Source organism: Lonchura striata, chromosome 13 (genome assembly GCF_046129695.1).
Source record: "Lonchura striata isolate bLonStr1 chromosome 13, bLonStr1.mat, whole genome shotgun sequence".
Taxonomy (NCBI): Eukaryota; Metazoa; Chordata; class Aves; order Passeriformes; family Estrildidae; genus Lonchura; species Lonchura striata.
Genome location: NC_134615.1, coordinates 19,053,299 through 19,072,131, shown reverse-complemented (window position 1 = coordinate 19,072,131; position 18,833 = coordinate 19,053,299). Strand labels below are relative to the sequence as shown.

At 39.7% G+C, this 18,833-nt stretch overlaps 2 protein-coding genes across 2 annotated transcripts in view; one reads left to right on the top strand and one right to left on the bottom strand.

Moving 5' to 3' along the window:
- The window catches only part of BCO1 (beta-carotene oxygenase 1), a 77,672-nt gene that overhangs the window by 38,882 nt on the left and 19,957 nt on the right, over positions 1 to 18,833 (bottom strand). The window lies entirely within an intron of this gene.
- PKD1L3 (polycystin 1 like 3, transient receptor potential channel interacting) overlaps positions 1 to 18,833 on the top strand; it is a 35,500-nt gene that overhangs the window by 16,425 nt on the left and 242 nt on the right. Inside the window, exons 19-41 of the mRNA XM_077786243.1 lie at positions 976 to 1,100; positions 1,882 to 2,008; positions 2,926 to 3,060; positions 3,738 to 3,963; positions 4,222 to 4,415; positions 4,821 to 5,051; positions 5,273 to 5,374; positions 5,570 to 5,748; positions 6,099 to 6,245; positions 6,751 to 7,309; positions 7,831 to 8,044; positions 8,985 to 9,213; positions 9,980 to 10,211; positions 10,644 to 10,740; positions 11,436 to 11,576; positions 12,264 to 12,449; positions 13,290 to 13,617; positions 13,713 to 13,846; positions 14,735 to 14,862; positions 15,199 to 15,359; positions 16,046 to 16,256; positions 16,768 to 16,869; positions 18,026 to 18,157. Coding sequence (XP_077642369.1) covers positions 976 to 1,100; positions 1,882 to 2,008; positions 2,926 to 3,060; positions 3,738 to 3,963; positions 4,222 to 4,415; positions 4,821 to 5,051; positions 5,273 to 5,374; positions 5,570 to 5,748; positions 6,099 to 6,245; positions 6,751 to 7,309; positions 7,831 to 8,044; positions 8,985 to 9,213; positions 9,980 to 10,211; positions 10,644 to 10,740; positions 11,436 to 11,576; positions 12,264 to 12,449; positions 13,290 to 13,617; positions 13,713 to 13,846; positions 14,735 to 14,862; positions 15,199 to 15,359; positions 16,046 to 16,256; positions 16,768 to 16,869; positions 18,026 to 18,157 — 4,320 coding nt within the window. The remainder of the gene's footprint in view (positions 1 to 975; positions 1,101 to 1,881; positions 2,009 to 2,925; positions 3,061 to 3,737; positions 3,964 to 4,221; positions 4,416 to 4,820; positions 5,052 to 5,272; positions 5,375 to 5,569; positions 5,749 to 6,098; positions 6,246 to 6,750; positions 7,310 to 7,830; positions 8,045 to 8,984; positions 9,214 to 9,979; positions 10,212 to 10,643; positions 10,741 to 11,435; positions 11,577 to 12,263; positions 12,450 to 13,289; positions 13,618 to 13,712; positions 13,847 to 14,734; positions 14,863 to 15,198; positions 15,360 to 16,045; positions 16,257 to 16,767; positions 16,870 to 18,025; positions 18,158 to 18,833) is intronic.

The following is an 18,833-nucleotide window of genomic DNA, read 5'->3' as shown; positions in this document are numbered from 1 at the left end:
TTGCTTTGGGAGGTTTTTAAATCTCTGCTGTGTCTTGTATTTTTAAATTGCCACTGGGAAAAGTTCATTGTGTAACCATGATGGACTTGAACATCAGAGAAAACTTCTGGGGAGAAGTTTTCTCCCCAGATAGACATGTTAGATTGAATATCTGTTAATGAAGATAGAGGCCTCTTAAGATTTGTTACATTGAAAGCTGAACAGGACAGAGAACACAGCATCAGCTCTGACCTCTAATCGATGACAAGAACGTTGCAAATTTTTTTTCAATTTGCTTCTATCCTCTCATTTTGCCCCATAATTCAAGGAAGCCACAGGTATTAAATATTCATGATTGTCACCACTACTTCACAGCTTCAAAGAGCTCTGGTTGCTGCTGACACTTTTGCAGAAAGCTCTGATTATCTGTTGAGAAAGACACAACATATCTATTTTGTCCTACCCTTTCCAAGCTATATGTGAATTGTCACAGCTAACTCTATGAGTTTCCTGGGCTGAACATACTTTAATTTCATCACTGCAAGGGAGTAGGGATTAAATTAATTTTGAGAAAAAAGATTATCAACTGGACAAGTTTTCCAACAATAACCCACTAATAATACACAATTGATATGTAATTAGGTCTTGCTTTTCCAAGTAACAAAACACTAACATGTGCAGCTAAGGGCATTAATACACAAAAGTACATTAATATATTGATAGATGTCATGCTTCAATTCAATATATTTCAATGTATAGAATATAACAATATAGAAGCAAAATATGTGAGGCATTTATTTGCCATCTGCAATGTTTCAGTGAGAATTACAGAAACTGAATTGCAATAGAATAGCTTTTTCTGAGATTAGGAAGCTTATCACCAAGTTAGTCAGTTTAGTAAGACACCAAAATTAAATGGAAGCAATGACAAATAATGTGCAGCTTGATAATCCTGAGTACCTTTGCTGTAAGTTTCCTCCTCCAATTCTTTTCCAGAGTTCAGTGTCACACCAGCTCCTGAGTACAGTTGAAAATCTCCAGAGTGCCCTTCTGTTTGGGAAGGCACCAGGTGATGAGCCAACAGTCCTCACCTCTCCCTCTGCAACAATGTACATGCACAGGTAAAAACTGCAGCATCCCCCACTGAAGTTTCTGAGAGCTACAAATGTTAATTCCATTGTGCTTAAATAGAATGTTTGGAACTAAATATTGTAGCATAATGACAATTTCAATAGCGTAACAAGTCTGTTGTTAGTAAGATAGTAAGACCAGTTTGGACTTCAGGAGCATCACCTTAGAAATTCCCATGCTGTGTGTGCTTTAACCAGCAGAGGATTTGCTACAATTTCCTGAATGAGGCAGTAATCACTTACTTTTGAAATTATGTCATACCAGCTAAGGTTTCTTTTATTTTCCAAGTTGTCAATAATGACATTATATGGAACTGTAAGAAGCTTGGCAGAAGCAAATACAATCCTGAGGAGCTTGATGAGCATTTTCCATTCCTTATAGTCATTCCTAAATTGTTCCACAAGAGCCTGGATTTCATCCACATCAAACTGTGCATTCAAATCAAAAGCATGTTCACACAGAAACCAACTCTTTCAAATAAGTACACCTTGGTAAAATTTCCTCTCCAGATATGCCAATTCCACCCCTTTTTTGGCGATTCTGTGGTAGGTTTACATGGAATACTGCATCAGGGACAGATCCATGTATGAAGCATTTACTGGCAGACTTAGAAATAGTTTTGCAACTAAATTATATTCTTGAAGAGAGAAAGATTTTTCTGTAGATATGAAGTCCATGCTATTGATGTTTGGGGTTTTTTCTGGTGTTTTTTTCCTTTTATTTTTTTTCTCTTTTATTCTGCTCTGCTCTTGCCCAACCCTAACTGGACAGATTACAAACAGAAAACATGGATAGCACATCCATTAACATCTCCAATTCCAGCTCTGCCAGCTTTACTCTCCCACCTGCTTCCTCTCTCAATGTTTCAGGAGTTGATGGTGAAACAGTGGATATAAGGGCAAGTAAACAGCTTTTATTTAACTCTATTTGATATCCAGCTTACATTACTGATCAAATGGTTTTAGCATCATTTCTCCTTTCACAATGAACACACGAGCACACATCATTCCTCCTGTCATGCCAAGAACATAATTTGAAATTCTGGTCAAAGAAGCCTTAATTTATCATAATTGCATGAGGTTGGTTAGGCAACTTAAGGACAACTGAATTTTTAAATTCCCCATCCCATCAGCCCCTTATTTATGCTTTGATTCACACATACATGGCAGGAGCAGGCACTGGAATAAATCAATACCTACACATCTATTTGCTGTTTGTTTACATCTTATGCTCTGAGGAGGATGCAACAGCTCAGAGTCCATATCACATTCAGACTAACCTACAGCAGTCTTCTTTCATCCCAGCAAGAAATACCTGAGTGTGGGGCATTCGGATCCTGCAGGACACAAATGTGCTGATGGTAGCACGGCCCCCATCTGAATTAGGATGTGGTGCTTTTCTCTCAGAACAATAGATTGCATTAAATTGTCATATTTTCATAATTAATTTTCTGAAGATCTCTCTGGTTGGTTTGACCCTCTCAGGAGACCCCTAAAATACCTGCAAACTTTTTTTTTTTCATTGCACCTTTGCCAGCTCTGCCAAAAAGGTGTCACACTTTATGAAAACAATAAAGATTGCTGTACACATTTCAGAATGAAAATCACTTTCAAGGTTTATAGATCCACCTAAGACATAAGGTAGAGTCTTATTAAAACTGGACACAGACTTCTTCGAAGTTTACTTCTATTTGGGTCTGAGCTCATTCTTTCACTATTCAGCAGTTCAGGGTGTGAATAAAATGAAGTATTGACAATATTGAATAGCTGGTAATGACAATAGCTCAGTTGTCTGATTGTTAATGTCTTCTAACAGATGGTGAGTTTTGCCATGAATCCCTTTTTCTCCAGTGACAGCAGTTTTGACATCAGTGGAACAGTGGGAGGTCTAAGTCTAACTGGTGTGGATGGTTTGATCATACCAGTCAGCAACCTCAAAGAGAACATTGAGGTAAATCCACTATTTCCTAACTCTCGCCCTCTTTTCCCATATTTTTCCTCCCTCCATTAACAAACTGTCATTTGTGTTATTTGTGAGGTGAACACAAATTCTGGTAGTGTTCATTACATTAGATAATGGGCTGATGCAGTCTGCAGTTGTGATGGAGGGATTTGTGTGATGTGGTGAAAAAAAAACCAAGTATTTTTGTCTTTTCTTGAAAAGGAGGCATTTTATTCTTCCTTTAAATGAATGTAAGAATGCTAATGGTTGTGAAAATAGATTCCAGATTACAGTCATCCCCAAGCAGAATGTGAAATCTGATGTCATCAACCAACTACTGTATTTATTGTGTTACTCTTTGGCTCCCTAGCCCGTGTATACATTGAAATCATTCATACATGCACTTTATGCAGCCAATGTCTCAGTCATAATCACAGATCTCAGTTCAGAAATGCACTAACCCTAACACTAACCCTAACCCTAGGCTTTGTGATGAGTCGACACAGATTTCACATTAATTTTTTACAGGTTAGTTGACATTAAAAAGAAAATTACTTTGAAAGTGGTATTTTTGCCGGCCATGCTTTCCTGATGTTGTGGGGAAAAAATAATCTAGCATGTGGCTGCATGCTAAGAAGAAAAACGCTTTTTGGTATTTAAACCTATGCCTTTTTGTTTAAAAACAGATCATGTTACCAAGGCTTTCAGCAATTCAGGAAGATAAGATTCTGTTGAATCTGGGCAATTATAGTACTTTTCAAGTCAATGTTACCTCAGAAAACACATCTCTAGTGATCCACCTGGAATCCGAACACAACATTCCACTAATACTTTACTTGGGGTATGGTTATCACCCAAATGAAACCAACTATGACATGAAAAATCATCTGTTCTATAAGAAAACTTCTGGAGGTAAGATAAATATTCTGCATAAGCTTGCAGAATAAGCCTTGACCATGAGTTCAGGTGTCTAGCTGGAAAGAAACCTCATGCTTCAAAGTTCCAATCTCTTGAATAAAATGTTCATTAACAGGAGCAAAGATTGGGGTGATTTGATCAATGAGTTTCTAAGAATGATTTAATGCCTGGTTCTTTAGTTCATTTATTACATGCATGCTTCTGAATTAGTCTTTCTATAGTTACACTGAAATGAAAATATTTATGTTCAAGGTGAGATGAACAGCTGGGTTCTCAGGCCAGAAGAACTCATTTTTGGAGAGGGAACCTACTATTTCATGGTGTTACAAGATATGGGAATGGATTCAACAGTCTATGAGGGGCTAACCATAAATGCCACTTGTTTTGCATCCCGCTGTGTATTTTGGGATGAGCAGCAGGGAGGCTGGAACAGCTACGGATGCCATGTAAGTAGAGCAAAACAAAACAATGTGTCTGTTACACACTTCAAAGCCAGCCCTCATAACCACCATCTCTAGTAACTGACACCATGAAATAAGATCATTCTGTGATGTTTTAATAAACTCAGGAAGTTTAGTCGTATTGAACTAACCTTTAAACACCATTCCTATTTCTTGGGATGTATTTCTGTATAAGAAGAAATAGAATCATTCTGACAAGGCCATAATATATTGTAATGCCCATTACTGGTTAAGTGTTAGAATTAATATTCTTTACTGGAACTTGAACAATTTGGTGTGCAGCAGCTCTCTACACTGACTTACCAATCTCAGCACTGTTTTCATTTGCTTGGTAAATCATCTAATACTTTGAAGGCAGATGTTTTATCAGAAATCTTTTCTGGGTTTCAGGTAGGACCAAAAACAAACCCTAGCAGCACACAGTGCCTCTGCAACCATCTGACCTTCTTTGGGAGCTCGTTCTTTGTCATACCCAATGCCATAGATGTCAGCAAAACAGCACAGCTGTTTGGTACATTCGTGGACAATCCTGTGGTGGTGACAACTGTAGGATGCATTTTTCTGATATACATGCTTGTGGTTATTTGGGCTCGAAGGAAAGACATCCAGGATGATGCTAAAGTAAGTCTCCAGCTAATAAAGTCAATGTATTCAGGCCAACTCCCACCATGCCTAGCCTGTTTTAATAGGAAGTCTTTAACCAATCCTACTTCTTTTCCTGTAACTCTCTGTTTACTGGTAAGTAAACACTGTTCACAAGATCACAAATTCCTGCACACAGCTTTCAGGAATCTGTACTTACAGGACAGCTAACACACTGCCTATGTTGTGTGGCTCTGCAGGTGAAAATCACAGTCCTGGAAGACAATGACCCCTTTGCTCAGTACCGTTACCTTGTGACTGTTTTCACAGGACACCGCCGTGGCGCAGCCACAACCTCCAAGGTATGAGTGGCACTTTGTGGGAGGAGAGTTTATTTGCTTAGAGAACTGGGTGAATAATAGAGCACCCGAGGCTATTAAACAGGACAGCTCAAATGCACTGTCTGAGCCAGAAAGCCCTTAGGTTTGATGAAAGGAGAAGTAATCACACTTGGGATTGAGATGTGCAAATCTTCATTTTGCCTTTTTATTTTCCAGGTGACTCTCACCCTCTATGGACTGGATGGAGAGAGTGAGCCTCACCATCTAAATGATCCTGATACACCAGTCTTTGAACGTGGAGGAGTGGATGTTTTCCTCCTCTGTACCTTCTTCCCTCTTGGGGAGCTGCAGAGTATTAGATTGTGGCATGATAATTCAGGGGACAGTCCATCCTGGTAAGTGGAAGTCTAGAGATGCTGGGAAGTAAAAATCCACAAATAAATTTTTATAATGACAACAGCTTTCCCTTTCTAGCACTTGAAAATCATCCTTTCTTCAGTTCTAGAAAGAAAAGAAGTGTTAGATTCTAGTTTTTTCAGCTGAATAGACAAATCATAGCCTAAAGGGCAGGACCAGGAGTGCTTCCTGTATCCCATGTCCAGTACAGGATGGGATATCTCTTGTGTGTTACAGTTTAGTCACCCCAAGTAGCTGGAGGCCAGAGTTGGTCCTCCCCAGTCTTGTTGAACTCTGGATTTCACACACTCAGTGGTATGTGACTGTGCCCTGTGTGTTTTTCCAACAGGTATGTGAATCGAGTATTAGTCCATGACCTGGCATGGGATCAGAAATGGTACTTCCTCTGTAACTCTTGGCTAGCCATTGATATTGGAGAATGTGTCCTAGATAAAGTGTTCCCAGTAGCAACAGAAAAGGACATGAAGCAGTTCAGGTACCTCCTATTTCATAGATTTTTTTACTCTTGCTAGCAATCAGTCTGGAACAACAGGCATGAAAAAAAACAGACCAAAGTCCTAAAAAAAAATGAAAACAAGGAAGGTCTTTCCACTGTCCCTAAAGGGCTCTGAATAAGGGAGAGAGGGATAACGGCTACATAAATCATTACCCTAACAGTAGTACCATACTGAAAATACTGGTACTAAAGAAGGATAGCCTGACAAACCTACAGAAACCCAAACATCTTCTCTTAAGTGTAATTGTCTTAACAATTTAAATAGGAACTATTTGCTTTCCCCCTATGCTATGTCCAGAAGAAAAGGCCATAAGTAGCCATGAGCATTCCATGCAAATCAAGCCATGATACTTGATAATTTCTCCTAGTTATTACTTCTGCTGATAGTGCCTAGAAGCATAAACAGGTTGGGACCTTGCACTAGGGCTTTGTTCTTCCCTTTCCTTTATACACATCCATTTGATTGCCCTCTTCTCCTTCCCAGCAATCTGTTTTTTATGGAGACCTCCAAGGGTTTCCAGGATGGGCACATCTGGTACTCGGTTTTCAGCCGCTCCCCACGAAGCTCCTTCACGCGAGCCCAGCGCGTGTCCTGTTGCTTCTCACTGCTCCTCTGCACCATGCTGACCAGCATCATGTTCTGGGGTGTGCCAAAGGATCCTGCTGAGCAGAAAATGGATTTGGGTAACAATCCTCACCATTGCTTGGGCAGGCAAATAGAGAGACAGCAAAATCTGGAAGCAGATTTTGAGAGACTTGATGGTTTATTTTGCCTGGGGTTATTTTTTCCTTCTCTGCTCTGTTTGACCTTGACAGGTAAGATTGAGTTCACATGGCAGGAAGTGATGATTGGCTTTGAGAGCTCCCTCCTCATGTTCCCCATCAACCTGCTCATTGTGCAGATCTTCAGGAACGTTCGACCCCGGCCAGCCCAGCAGGGCAGAGAGAAGAAGCCGGGAAAGAATGGCCGAGTGTCTCCAAGCCTGCCTCCGACCCCAGCGGCCACCCAGGCTGCCTCTCTCACTCCAGAGGCTGTGACAAAGGCAAGTCCCAGTGAGTCCTGCACTGCCCTCTGCTGCCACACACTACCGCCTTCCCCAGCTCCGCAAATTTCCCTGTTCCGATGCTCTTCAGCCTGTCTGAAGAGAAAAGCCAATTTCCCCTGGTGCAAAGTCCCCGCCTAAATGCAATCCTTCATTAAATGCAATCCTTCATTAAGGTCTGCCTTTGTACATCCCAGCCCTTGCACAATTATTGTGTGACCAAATCACTGTGTTCAGGAGTTAGAGCAGACACTAAGCAAGACAGTGAATTTAAAAGGTATCATGGACCACATCTTTCTCAGCTTAGGTCCTCAGGCAGGCATGCTGCCCTTTTGAACCCCAAAAGCTGCCTTGCTGAACTCCCTGAAATCTGCCTGTCGCATCCAGCACTGTAGGATGTGCTATTCTTATCCATTCTGGAGATTTCAGCAGTTGCTGCAGCTCCCAGTGGTACTGTCAGATCACATCAGCTTAAGCCACTGCAGTCAGAGTCACTGCTGTGTTACTGCTGTCTTTCCTAGGACATAAGAAGAATTGCCAACTCACTCTTTAAAGCCTTGAAGACTCCATCTCTCACCTCAGCACTGGACCTTGAAAAATCAGCTAATATCAACACACTCCTGTCACTGGTGGAGGATGTCATCTGTCAGCAGAACAGAGCTGGGCAAGGGTTTTATGATGAGATCAAGAAGGATGGCCCCATAATTGTCACACTGGGTGCTATGGATATCCAAGGTAAAAAACACACTGTGAAATAACCTGCTGAAACCCTTGCAATGAAAATTATGATAGCACTGGATGTAATGACCCAAGCACTTCTTACATTCTGACTCTAAGGCAACTACAGAATCACAGAATAGCTGAGGTTAGGACGGATCTCTGGATCCCACCACGCTGCTCAGAGCAGGGTCAGTGGGAGCAGGATTGCCTAAGATCAAATCAGTCAGATGCTGAATGTCCCCAAGGATGAAGACTCCACAAATTCTCAACTGGAGCAACCTACTCCAGTGTCCAACATCTATGTTTTTTCTTATGTTCAGAAATGCCCCATGTTTTAAGATGTGCCCATTGCCTCCTGTTCTTTCACTGCACCACTGAGCATCCAACTAAGTAAAGACAACTGAGAAATCTCTGTTTCTTGCTCTGTAGAATCAAATGTTTGCTACCAGTCTGGCTGGGAGCTGGATCAGCATCTACAAGTGAAAAGACTAACAAATGCCACTTGTTTCACAAACTCTTTGACCTGTCTTTTATTTTTCTTCTTGGCCTTGTGCTGTTGCTCCTTTCAGTCTGACTTTCAGTTAAACAAGAATATATGAGTAAACAATCTCACTGATTTCATTAAGACTCACATTTGACTTTTCCAGGGAGTCTTCCAAGCTACTAATTACGCAGGTAAACCATGAACAAATTAACAGTTGATCTGATCTGACTGTCTATTAAGATTTTAGGACTGCTGTTTAGCTCAGTTGCCTTCTGGGAAAAGTTCCAGGCCATTCCAGCAGAAGAGCTTTAAGCTCTAGTACAAAAGCTGTTTTTACATGTCCTCTTATATGTTAGTCTTCACTTCATCACATTAATAATCTTTAGCTCCAGAGAAACCACCCTTTGTATTGAACAGTGGTTTTATTTATTTATTTTTTCAATAAATAAAGAATTCATTATTTTTCTGCAGAAAAAACAAGAAACTTAACTCCAGAGAAGAGAATTTGTGACCAGCTGAAATGCAATGATTACCATCGCTGCTTGTACATGCAACTCCAGCACATAGAGATGGAGCTGGAATTACTGGGCCCCCATAAATTTCAGATGCCTCAGAGTTACACACAAGCTGTTTGTCAGGTTCAGCATATGAAGAACCTCCTGGAGAACCAAATCTGCTCATCAGCATCCATCAGTGAGGGGTAACCCAGTTCTCACTCTAAGTAAAAGTAAATTCAGGTCATGCATTCAAAATTGGGCAGGATGATAGAGCCCAAATAATTATTGCTTAACATAGGGTAGATGACTATTATTAAATATGTAAAAATAAGTCTTACTATTATAACACTGCAGGAGCTACAAAGAAATTTCTATGCACTGTGAACTGCACACAAAGGCAATAATGACAGATCATTGCTGTTTGTCATTTTTGCCTCCAAAGTGGAAAGTTACAATAAATGCCATATGATAGTAAAGGGTTGGGATAATCACCCAGCTCCAAAGTCACAGAAGTCTCTTAAAATGTATGGATAAAGAAAAATTAATAAGCAGACAAAAATAGTTCTGTGAAATACGATAATTAAGTTGTAAGTATTGAAAACAATTGCACTAATCACGTCACTTGGCCATTATGGTGATCACAAGAGATTCATTTAGCAGATTTAATACACTCATAGCTTTGTCAATACTTCTACTGGAGATTCAATTATGCATGAACTGAAGAGTAAAGAAGCCCATCACATTTATTTTGATTTTAGCTGATTCCTGCACACTTCTTCATTATTTTTTCTCACTGTACTTTTCAGTATCCACATATCCTATATATCCTATGTCCATATATCCTATTAATTAAAATAATATTTTGATTTTATATCATAAGATGTTGACTATTCCCAGTGAACCTGATGACTGCAATTTTGGTTCCTGTTCCATCACAGAATGAATTTTCTCTTCTGGTTCACTCTCAAGGTGGTCTCATACTCTGAATTTGTCCAATGATGACAAGAAAAGTTCTTCTCCCAGAGGGCTGCCCTGGTGGTTTGTGTTCATTGCTTGGTTCCTTGTGGCAGCCACCAGCAGTGTGTCAGGGTTCTTCACCATGCTCTATGGACTCCATTATGGCAAGGAGAACTCCATCAAGTGGCTCATCTCCATGGTCATCTCCTTCTTGGAAAGTCTTTTCATCACACAGCCCTTAAAGGTGAGAGCCTCAGAAATACAATCACTGGTCAAGATAAACTCAGCTGCAGCCATTGCAGGAAGACAATGTAATATGTTCTAAAGAGCTGTAGGATTTAGGATATAAAATGAGAAGTCTTTGCCCTTAAAACAAGAGCAGGAGGTGGTTACAGAGTTCTGTTGGGTTTTGTTGACATTAACTCCATTAGTTTCATCTCCCTTGCTTTGTCAGGGTTTAATGATGTTTCTGGCTAGTGAGGATGTGTCACAGAATCAGTTTAGCTGGACAAACTCCAGCACTGTTCTCTTGTTTATGGGCTTCAGCTGCATGGGTTCAACAAACCCAAAGCACAGTTGTTTTCCTGCAGTGCCTGGATCCAAAGGGATCCAGTCAAAGCCTGAGCTTCTTTATATGAAATGGGAATATGGTGAGTTTATGGCTGATTCTTTCCAGGTGCTGGGATTTGCTGCTTTTTTTGCTCTGGTTCTGAAGAAGGTGGAACATGAGGATGAAGAAAACACAGCTATTGATGGGCCTTTATCTGCACCAGGTAACTACCTGCAAAGTTAAAAATTATTAAAGTAAGTGCAGAATTTTCCAAGCTTTTGGAGGCCTTTATGAATAAATATGTGACTAAGCTCAACTGGCTTGCAATAAAACCTCTAACTATTTCACAACTTAGTGAAAACAAATAAGTGAACAGTAAAGAATGCACCCTTCATGTAGACTGGTAGGTCTTTATCTGACAAGCATAACTAAAACCTCTCACAAAATACTTCCCACATCCTTTAAGCCCTATATGGACGATCTCAGGTTACACACTTTTCCACAGCCACAATTATCTGTATTATTCCCCTAAACTTAGCAGTGGCTTCTGCAGTCATAATCATATCTAAATAAAGCCTTCACTAGCAGACAGGAATCCTAGGGCATAGCAAAGTTATCTGATCTACAGCTTCCTCCCTGCTCAGCCTCAGGCTTTGAATACACCACCTTCTGAGACGCTCAGCCTAGAGAGAAACACCTGGACACACCTGGTCCTAAACCCCACATACAGTTTTTGTGAGCTCCTTTCCTCCCCACTGTTTGCCTTACAATTGCTATAGTAATTGTTTAAATCACATCCTCTGTATTCCTGAGGGAAAGCATTAGATAGAAATGTTTCCTTAGAAAGTCCAAACAAACAAAAAGTAGGACATGGATGATCAATTGACTAATTCCAGGGTTCACTGTTCTTCCTCACAGGTGATTCACACCCTCTCTTCGGGGTCCGAAGGGACAGTAGAAGCAATATTTACCGGCCACCTCCTGCTGCTGATGTGGAGAAAATGAAAATCAGCTACATGAAGGAGCAGAAAGCATTTGCCCTCATCAGAGAAATCCTGGGTATTACCCATCAGTAGATTATCTTGTTTTATTCAGTAATACTCATCAGTAATTTTACATCAGTGAAAATATTGTTCTCTTGGGTGACAAAGTTTTGGCATATCTTCAGCTTTCTGCCAGCCATTATGATGTAGAGACAGGCTGTTCCCTGGCAGCTAGAGCTGCAGGGAGGTGGGAATGTTAGCTGGAGATAAAAGTGTGGCTAAGGCTTCATTTTATGGTAAAGAAACACATTGCAAATGTGAGAGATTAAAGAAAAGCAGAAAGGCTAAAAGGAGGATGTGAAGAGTTAAATGAAGCTAAAACCAAAGAGCAGATGGAGGCCATCTTTCTAAAAGTGGATACTATCTATAGATAATGATTTATGCCCCTGTTTTTTTTCCTCTAAAAAAAAATTACCTCAACTTCACTTGGAACAAAGTTAGACTAGTCATTTTATTTGGAGCTACCCTGACTACTTCTATTCAGCCTTCCCATTTATTTTCTTGACAGCTACTCATATTCCAAATGTGAAACACTTAAACTGAAGCAGCTTGGGTGCATTAATTAGCACTGGTCACTCAGAGTCTACAAAGCACCTCCTTGGCCTAATGGCTGCTGGTGGCAGTAATCATTCATGCAATCTATTTTGAACAGCACTGTTAAGCCAGAGCTCACATGTGCTGTCTCTTTCTGGTTTTTTTCCAGCCTATCTGGGGTTTTTATGGATGCTGTTACTGGTTGCCTATGGGCAAAGAGATCCCAATTCCTACTATTTAAACAAGCACATTGAGGACAGCTTTACAGATGGATTCCATGATGTCTACAGTTACCAGGATTTTTTCACATGGGCGAACACTACTTTACTCAAAAATCTTTATGGATCTTATAAAGGTGAAGAGTTGCATTGTTTCCCTCCAGCTTTCCAGATTCTGAAACTTTATTTTTAATACTTTAATACTCTAACCACTGAGTGGAGAAAGGGACTGTGAGTTTATGAGGCTAGCAAGGAATCTTATAATATGAATACTAGTGGATAACAAAACCCCACATCTTGACTCTAAGTTAAACATCCCCTGATACTTTCCTTATATTTAATATGACCCAAAAGTTCTGCATTGTAATGCTAAATTTTTCACATCTTATATTACTCCAGGTATTCAGATACATCAGAAAGTTTTACACAACTTTCTTTCCATAATTAAAAACAAAACAAAAAAAGAACGGCAGACAGGTGGCACCATACAGCTTTTCCTCAGGAGAGTTGTTTGCATCATGACTTGGGTCAATGTGAAGGCAAATTATGCAATCTCAGCATGTTTCTATCCAGCCATATCCAGTAAAATATGGCCCATTTTCCAGCTCACATTTAAGGGTAAATTTTGAAATATATTAGCAGAGTTGTTCTTTGGACATGACAGGCCACATGAGCACTGCATAAAGCTACTCCTCTATGGGTCTTGAGGTGAGTCACTTTTCTCCTCCAGGCCTCACTTTCCTTCTGTATGAAATACAGACGGGGGTGACAGAACTCTGTAATTGTGAATGTTATTTAAGAACTCATTTCAAATCAATATCAGGGTTTCATTTTCATTACTATTTTGCTTACAGTGTTTCCGAGAAAAGAATATATGGCAAACTATTAATGCATCAGTGAATCATAAATGAAACGAAGAAATATTATTATTAATTTTGTCATATTGCCAGTGCTGCTCTTTTCCATCTCCTGTTTAGGATTCATTACCGATGGCAATTCCAAGCTGGTGGGAAGTGCTCGAATTCGCCAAGTGAGAGTGAAAGGAGACACCTGCCCTATTTCTCCCAGACTCCAGCACATAGTTGAGGAGTGCCACGCTCCATACTCCCTACAAACAGAAGATACCTCAGCTTATGGGGAGCACTGGAATGCCTCAGCCCTTGATAACTCCTCTGACTTGAGCTCAGCATGGCAGTATCAGAGTCAGTCCAAATTGAGAGGACACCCCAGCTGGGGTAAACTTGCCATCTACAGCGGAGGGGGATATGTGATTCACCTGGGAACTGACCCTAAAAATGCCTCCAGGTACCACTTGTATTGTAAATTATCAGTGCATCCTCCATGTGATACTGTCTCATTCCTGTATGAATTAGATCACTGGCTACACATTCTTTTGGCAGAATTCTCCAGTACCTTTTCAACAATGTCTGGCTTGACACCTTCACAAGAGCAGTGTTTGTTGAATTTACAGTCTACAATGCCAACGTGAACCTGTTCTGCATTATAAGCCTGATGTTTGAAAGCAATGCTTTAGGTAAGAGCCTTTCCTAAGTTACACATTACAGCAAGAAATGCACCTACAGAAAGAAGACTTACACGTTATCAGTATTTTCCTAGTTCTTTCTTCAGGAAAGACAAGTGTATTAATAAATCTAATCATGAGAGAATCAATGCAAATTTTCTAAACCTTTTAGGAAAAATGCAGCATCACAGTAATATAGACCACAATGGAATATCTTATATTTGCTTATGCTGTGGTCATCTGCTGATGACGAAAACATGACACTGAAACTTGATCTTGAGAATTTACACAACAGGAACAAGAAAAATCCTGTTTCCTAATCATTTCAGCTAATCAATAAAATATTAGGACAAAAATGCAAATAACAGTCTGTCTTTTTTGTTCTAGATGACTTCTAATGTATAGCTATGTAATCATGTAATATATAATCTGGATGCAACAAAGAGAATAGTGAAAGCAGATTCTGGTTTAGGGGCTATACGGAAACATTTGGCCTGAGCAGCAGTCTCCTTAGGGTGTGTCTAAGTATTAGAAAATGCCCAAACTGAGCTCATTATGGGTTTAGAATGAGATTCAGCTTTTTTTAAAAATTCCAAGTCCTCCTGCTTTTTTTTTTGCAGTCCAATCGAAACTCAGTCCTACTGGATTACTATTGTGCTATCACACAAGACTCAAGCAGACAAACACTACCACTCTAAAAGCCTCGACTCTGAAATTCCTGTTTTAAGGAAAATTTCAAACCCTTATAAGGTTACTCACATAGCCACGTCTAAATCTTAGTTCAGTGGTTGGATTCAGCTTCACGCTGATGTGAAAGCAAGTACAGAAGTCTCACTGGTGAACTGAGTTGTTTGAATGAAAGCAGAAAGAGCCCTGAGGTGACCCCTGTTTGCTTTTTAGGAGCCTTCTTCACAAGTGCAGAGCTGCAAAGTGTCCGGCTCTACCCCTACACCAACAGCCTCCACATCTTTGTGGTTGCAGCAGAAGTCATTTATTTCCTCTTCATTGTGTACTACATGATAGTACAGGTGAGGCCCACTGGAAAGTTTTGCTAAGAGCAGTACCTTGTGTCTGTTGTTCATTTCACTTCCAAAACCTTTAGGACTGTACTTGATTTCAGTAGCACTGATGCTGCTACACCAGTGGAAGATGGAATCAGGTACAGCGTGAGTATCAAATAATAGGAAACCAACACTTTATTTAGCTTGGATGCTGTTTTTGAGAAAGATAATGAGAAACTAGTGCAAGATGTAGTTTTATTAATGCAGAGCAGTCTGCTTAGTTGTGGAGGGAACTGTCCTAATCTTCAGAGATGCACTGTGTGATATGGAGTCATGAGACTGAAACAGTAAAACTCCTCACAGGGAAAGCTGCTGAAGAGTCTGAGATGGAGATACTTCCATAGCAAGTGGAATCTCCTGGAGATAGCCATTATATTGATTAGCTGGAGTGCTCTGTCAGTGTTTGTGAAACGGACAGTCCTTGGGACGCGTGACATCAGCTACTACCAGGAACATAAGGAGGAGTAAGTACTAATGCTATTTTGTGCATTCTTTGTTGTTGCTACTTATGCAGAAATAAATCTATTTTTCCTCTTCCCAGATAGCACCTTTTCTGTGCTAAATATTGCTATCCTAGATGGCTTTATATTCATGAAGCCTATAAGTGTGTCAGGGCTTAGATTTGTGTCAGCAATAAGATTTTCTTCTGATACTGCTCTAATAAAATCCAGCAGACTTGAGCACCAAGTGCCCTTTTTTAGCTCCTACTTTTCTGTCTGCATCACCCTCTTGTGAACCAACAAGCCTTTCTGCTACAGGACATCCACCCAGAAAGCACATAAACTACCTTGTTCTTTGTTGTAAAAAGGCATTGGTTAGAGGACAATAATAGAATATTTAGTACAGAATGGAAGATTATAATATCTTTTAAAAAATTGTAACACACGAAAGAGGTGATAAAATCACAGGATAATGAGCAGAATTTGGGCCATAGCCTAGACTGACTCTCCTTAAAATTGTTTGCCATGCACAATTGAGCTTTTTATGTGCACACAATAGTAGTGCAGGTGGAAACACTCAAGCAGGAGCACATTAGGTCTCCACTGAAACCCCAGCACAGGGTGACTGGCTTTTCCAGCATATCCATTTATGCACTTCAAAAGATTCTGTGTGCATGGTATATTATGTATTTTCTTTTTTTTCCTAACAGCTCCATAAGCTTCAGTGAAACAGCGAGAGCTGATGCAGTTCTTGGCTACCTGATTGCATTCCTGGTGCTTCTCTCCACAGTGAAACTGTGGCATCTGTTGAGGCTCAACCCTAAACTGAACATGATCACTTCAACACTAAGGAGGGCATGGGGTGATATCTCTGGATTCATCACTGTTATTGCAATCATGTTTCTCGCCTATTCCATTGCTGTGAGTACCACAGTGCTTTCTCTTGTCTGCAGTCTGCTGCCAGGTACTGTCAAGTTAAATCAACTATTTTTGAATGCTAAAAGCAACATATCTTTGCCATGTAAAATGGAATAAAGCTGCCTGTCTAAATCTCAGTTTAGCAGCTTGGCACCCAAGTTTTCCAGATGAGTGAAAGAGAAGTTAAAACATCCAGTTATCTGTTCTTTGCAAACTGAAATTTAGTGAAAAATCAAACACTGAGCTGAAAAATAAGGACTCTTTATGTGTAATAGATGTGACAAAGAACAAAGTACAGGAAAAAAGACTTTCTGGATAAAGCTTAAATTGTGGAGCACTCAGGAAGTGCCATTTTCTCTTTGGCTAGGTATGAGTGGGAAATATTTGCATATTTAGTGGCAGGCGTAGAGGATATAAGACATTCTCATATCCATGATAAAAGGTCTTCAAGTTAAACACATTTTGCAGCAAGAACTCTGATCATGACACAAGACGTGATTTCTGTCCTCTGCAGGCAAACCTGATATTTGGCTGGAAGCTCTGCTCTTACAAAACTCTCCTTGATTCGGCAGAGACCATGGTCAGTCTTCAGCTGGGAATCTTCAACTATGAGGAGGTACCACATCTAATTTTGAGGAGTTTACAGCCATACAATTGGTATCTCAGCTATCAAATATGATTTGACCCAACAAATAGAAGGACTTTCAATTAGTGTTAAACATTAGTCTAATTTTACAAGCTCCACAGCTCCCTAAAGCCATCACCCTTCCTAAGCAAGAAAAGGACATCAAGTGAAACATCTTTCATGTTCTGTTTTGACCATGAGGAGGCTCATAATGAACCTTTAATTAAGAATCCTGCTCAAATTTCAACTAGAGATGTTATTAATTTATTACAAAATGTTTTGAACAATTTCCTTAGAAAGCTACAGATAGAGTTGTGAACAAAGCCCTGTGTTTGTTCTGAACACCCCTTCTCTCTTCCCAAGAAAGGCAAGGCCTTCCACAAGGGAACTTTATGTTAATTTTTTTTGTTGTTATTCTTTGTATACCACTTTTTCAGTAAGATCTTTCAAATATTTCAATATCCTTCGAACATTTCTTTGTGGTTTAATTCTTGGACATCTCTGACTGTGAAAAATATCCTCCTTGGTAGATTGGATCCAATAGGATTTGGGTGGCTCTGAAGATCAGCCATTTGGCACATTTGGCACATTTTCACCTCTACATCCCGCTCATGTTAATAATGAAAATATATTTCTATGTTGTAGCTTATATAAAAATCAGTGGTTTGATTTTTCATAACCCTTGGTTTATAAGTGTCGCTGACAGTCTGACTGTGCTTCTTTGTAAAGTATACAGTAAAATAAATGAAATGCATACAGGGATTTCACCTATTTTGAAAATTGATACATTAGAAAACTTCAACTGTTCTGTGGATAAACAGATCTCTGGGTTTGTGAATTTTAATGCTAAACTGTCATGCCATTACAATTAAATGCAAATACTTAAAAACCTCCAAAGACTGCCCATATTCACATGCATATATATAAAAGATTCTGCTGTCTTTGTACTATATCATATCAACAAAGGATAATAGTAGAGTAGAAAATTTATATATATGTATAATACATATGTCATAATTGATTAGACACGGGATTTTCAAGGTGATAGACTTCTTATTGGGTCATAACTGCTTGTATGTATATATGTAGATAGGTATTTATGCTTTTTTGTTTGTTTTTTTGATATCTTACCTTATGCATGATACAGGTCTTGGACTACAATCCAGTTTTAGGCTCCTTCTTGATTGGATCCTGCATCATTTTTATGACATTTGTGGTACTGAATCTGTTCATTTCGGTGATTCTGGTTGCTTTTAGTGAGGAGCAGAAGCATTACCAGGTTTGTTCATCTAAGCTCTCTTGCTTTTAACATTTTTTGTTCAGTGCTTACTCAGGTATTCAGCCATGGATGAAAGCCATGTAAATTCAGTCCAACTCTTAAGAGGGCAACATTTGCTCAGAAAGTACACTTCAGATTTTCCAGATTTACACTGTCCATTCGTGTTCAGATGAGTCCCTGTTCAGATCTGATTTGTAGCCTTCTGTTCACATACTACATCCATCAAAAAACTCTTGGGCTTGTGCTGGGCTATATTGAAATCAGTGCCAAAACTGCTACTGAAGTGCATGAGGCTTTACAGCTTCTTGTAAAACTCTCACTGTGTGTGCCTAACCCATTCAAGCTATTGATAGTGTGGTGTGAAATCCATCTTAACACTCCAGTACTGCCCAGAATTCCTCTATGTTTTATGGAAAGTCAAGGAAGATGAAAACAAAGGATATGGTTGATAGAATACTATATATATTTAGTTTTTCTCATTTACTTCAGCTTGAAATGGTGGGTGTCTCATTGTGTATACCATGAACTGTATGGGAGCTGGTAAGTGCATTCCAGGCTCCTGTAGAGAGATTATCAGCCAAAATTTCTGTAGTGTCCATACTCATCTGGGGCTTCTGTCTAGATAAAAATATTGGCACAATGTTTTGTTTGGCAGTCACTCAATGCTCTGTTGAAA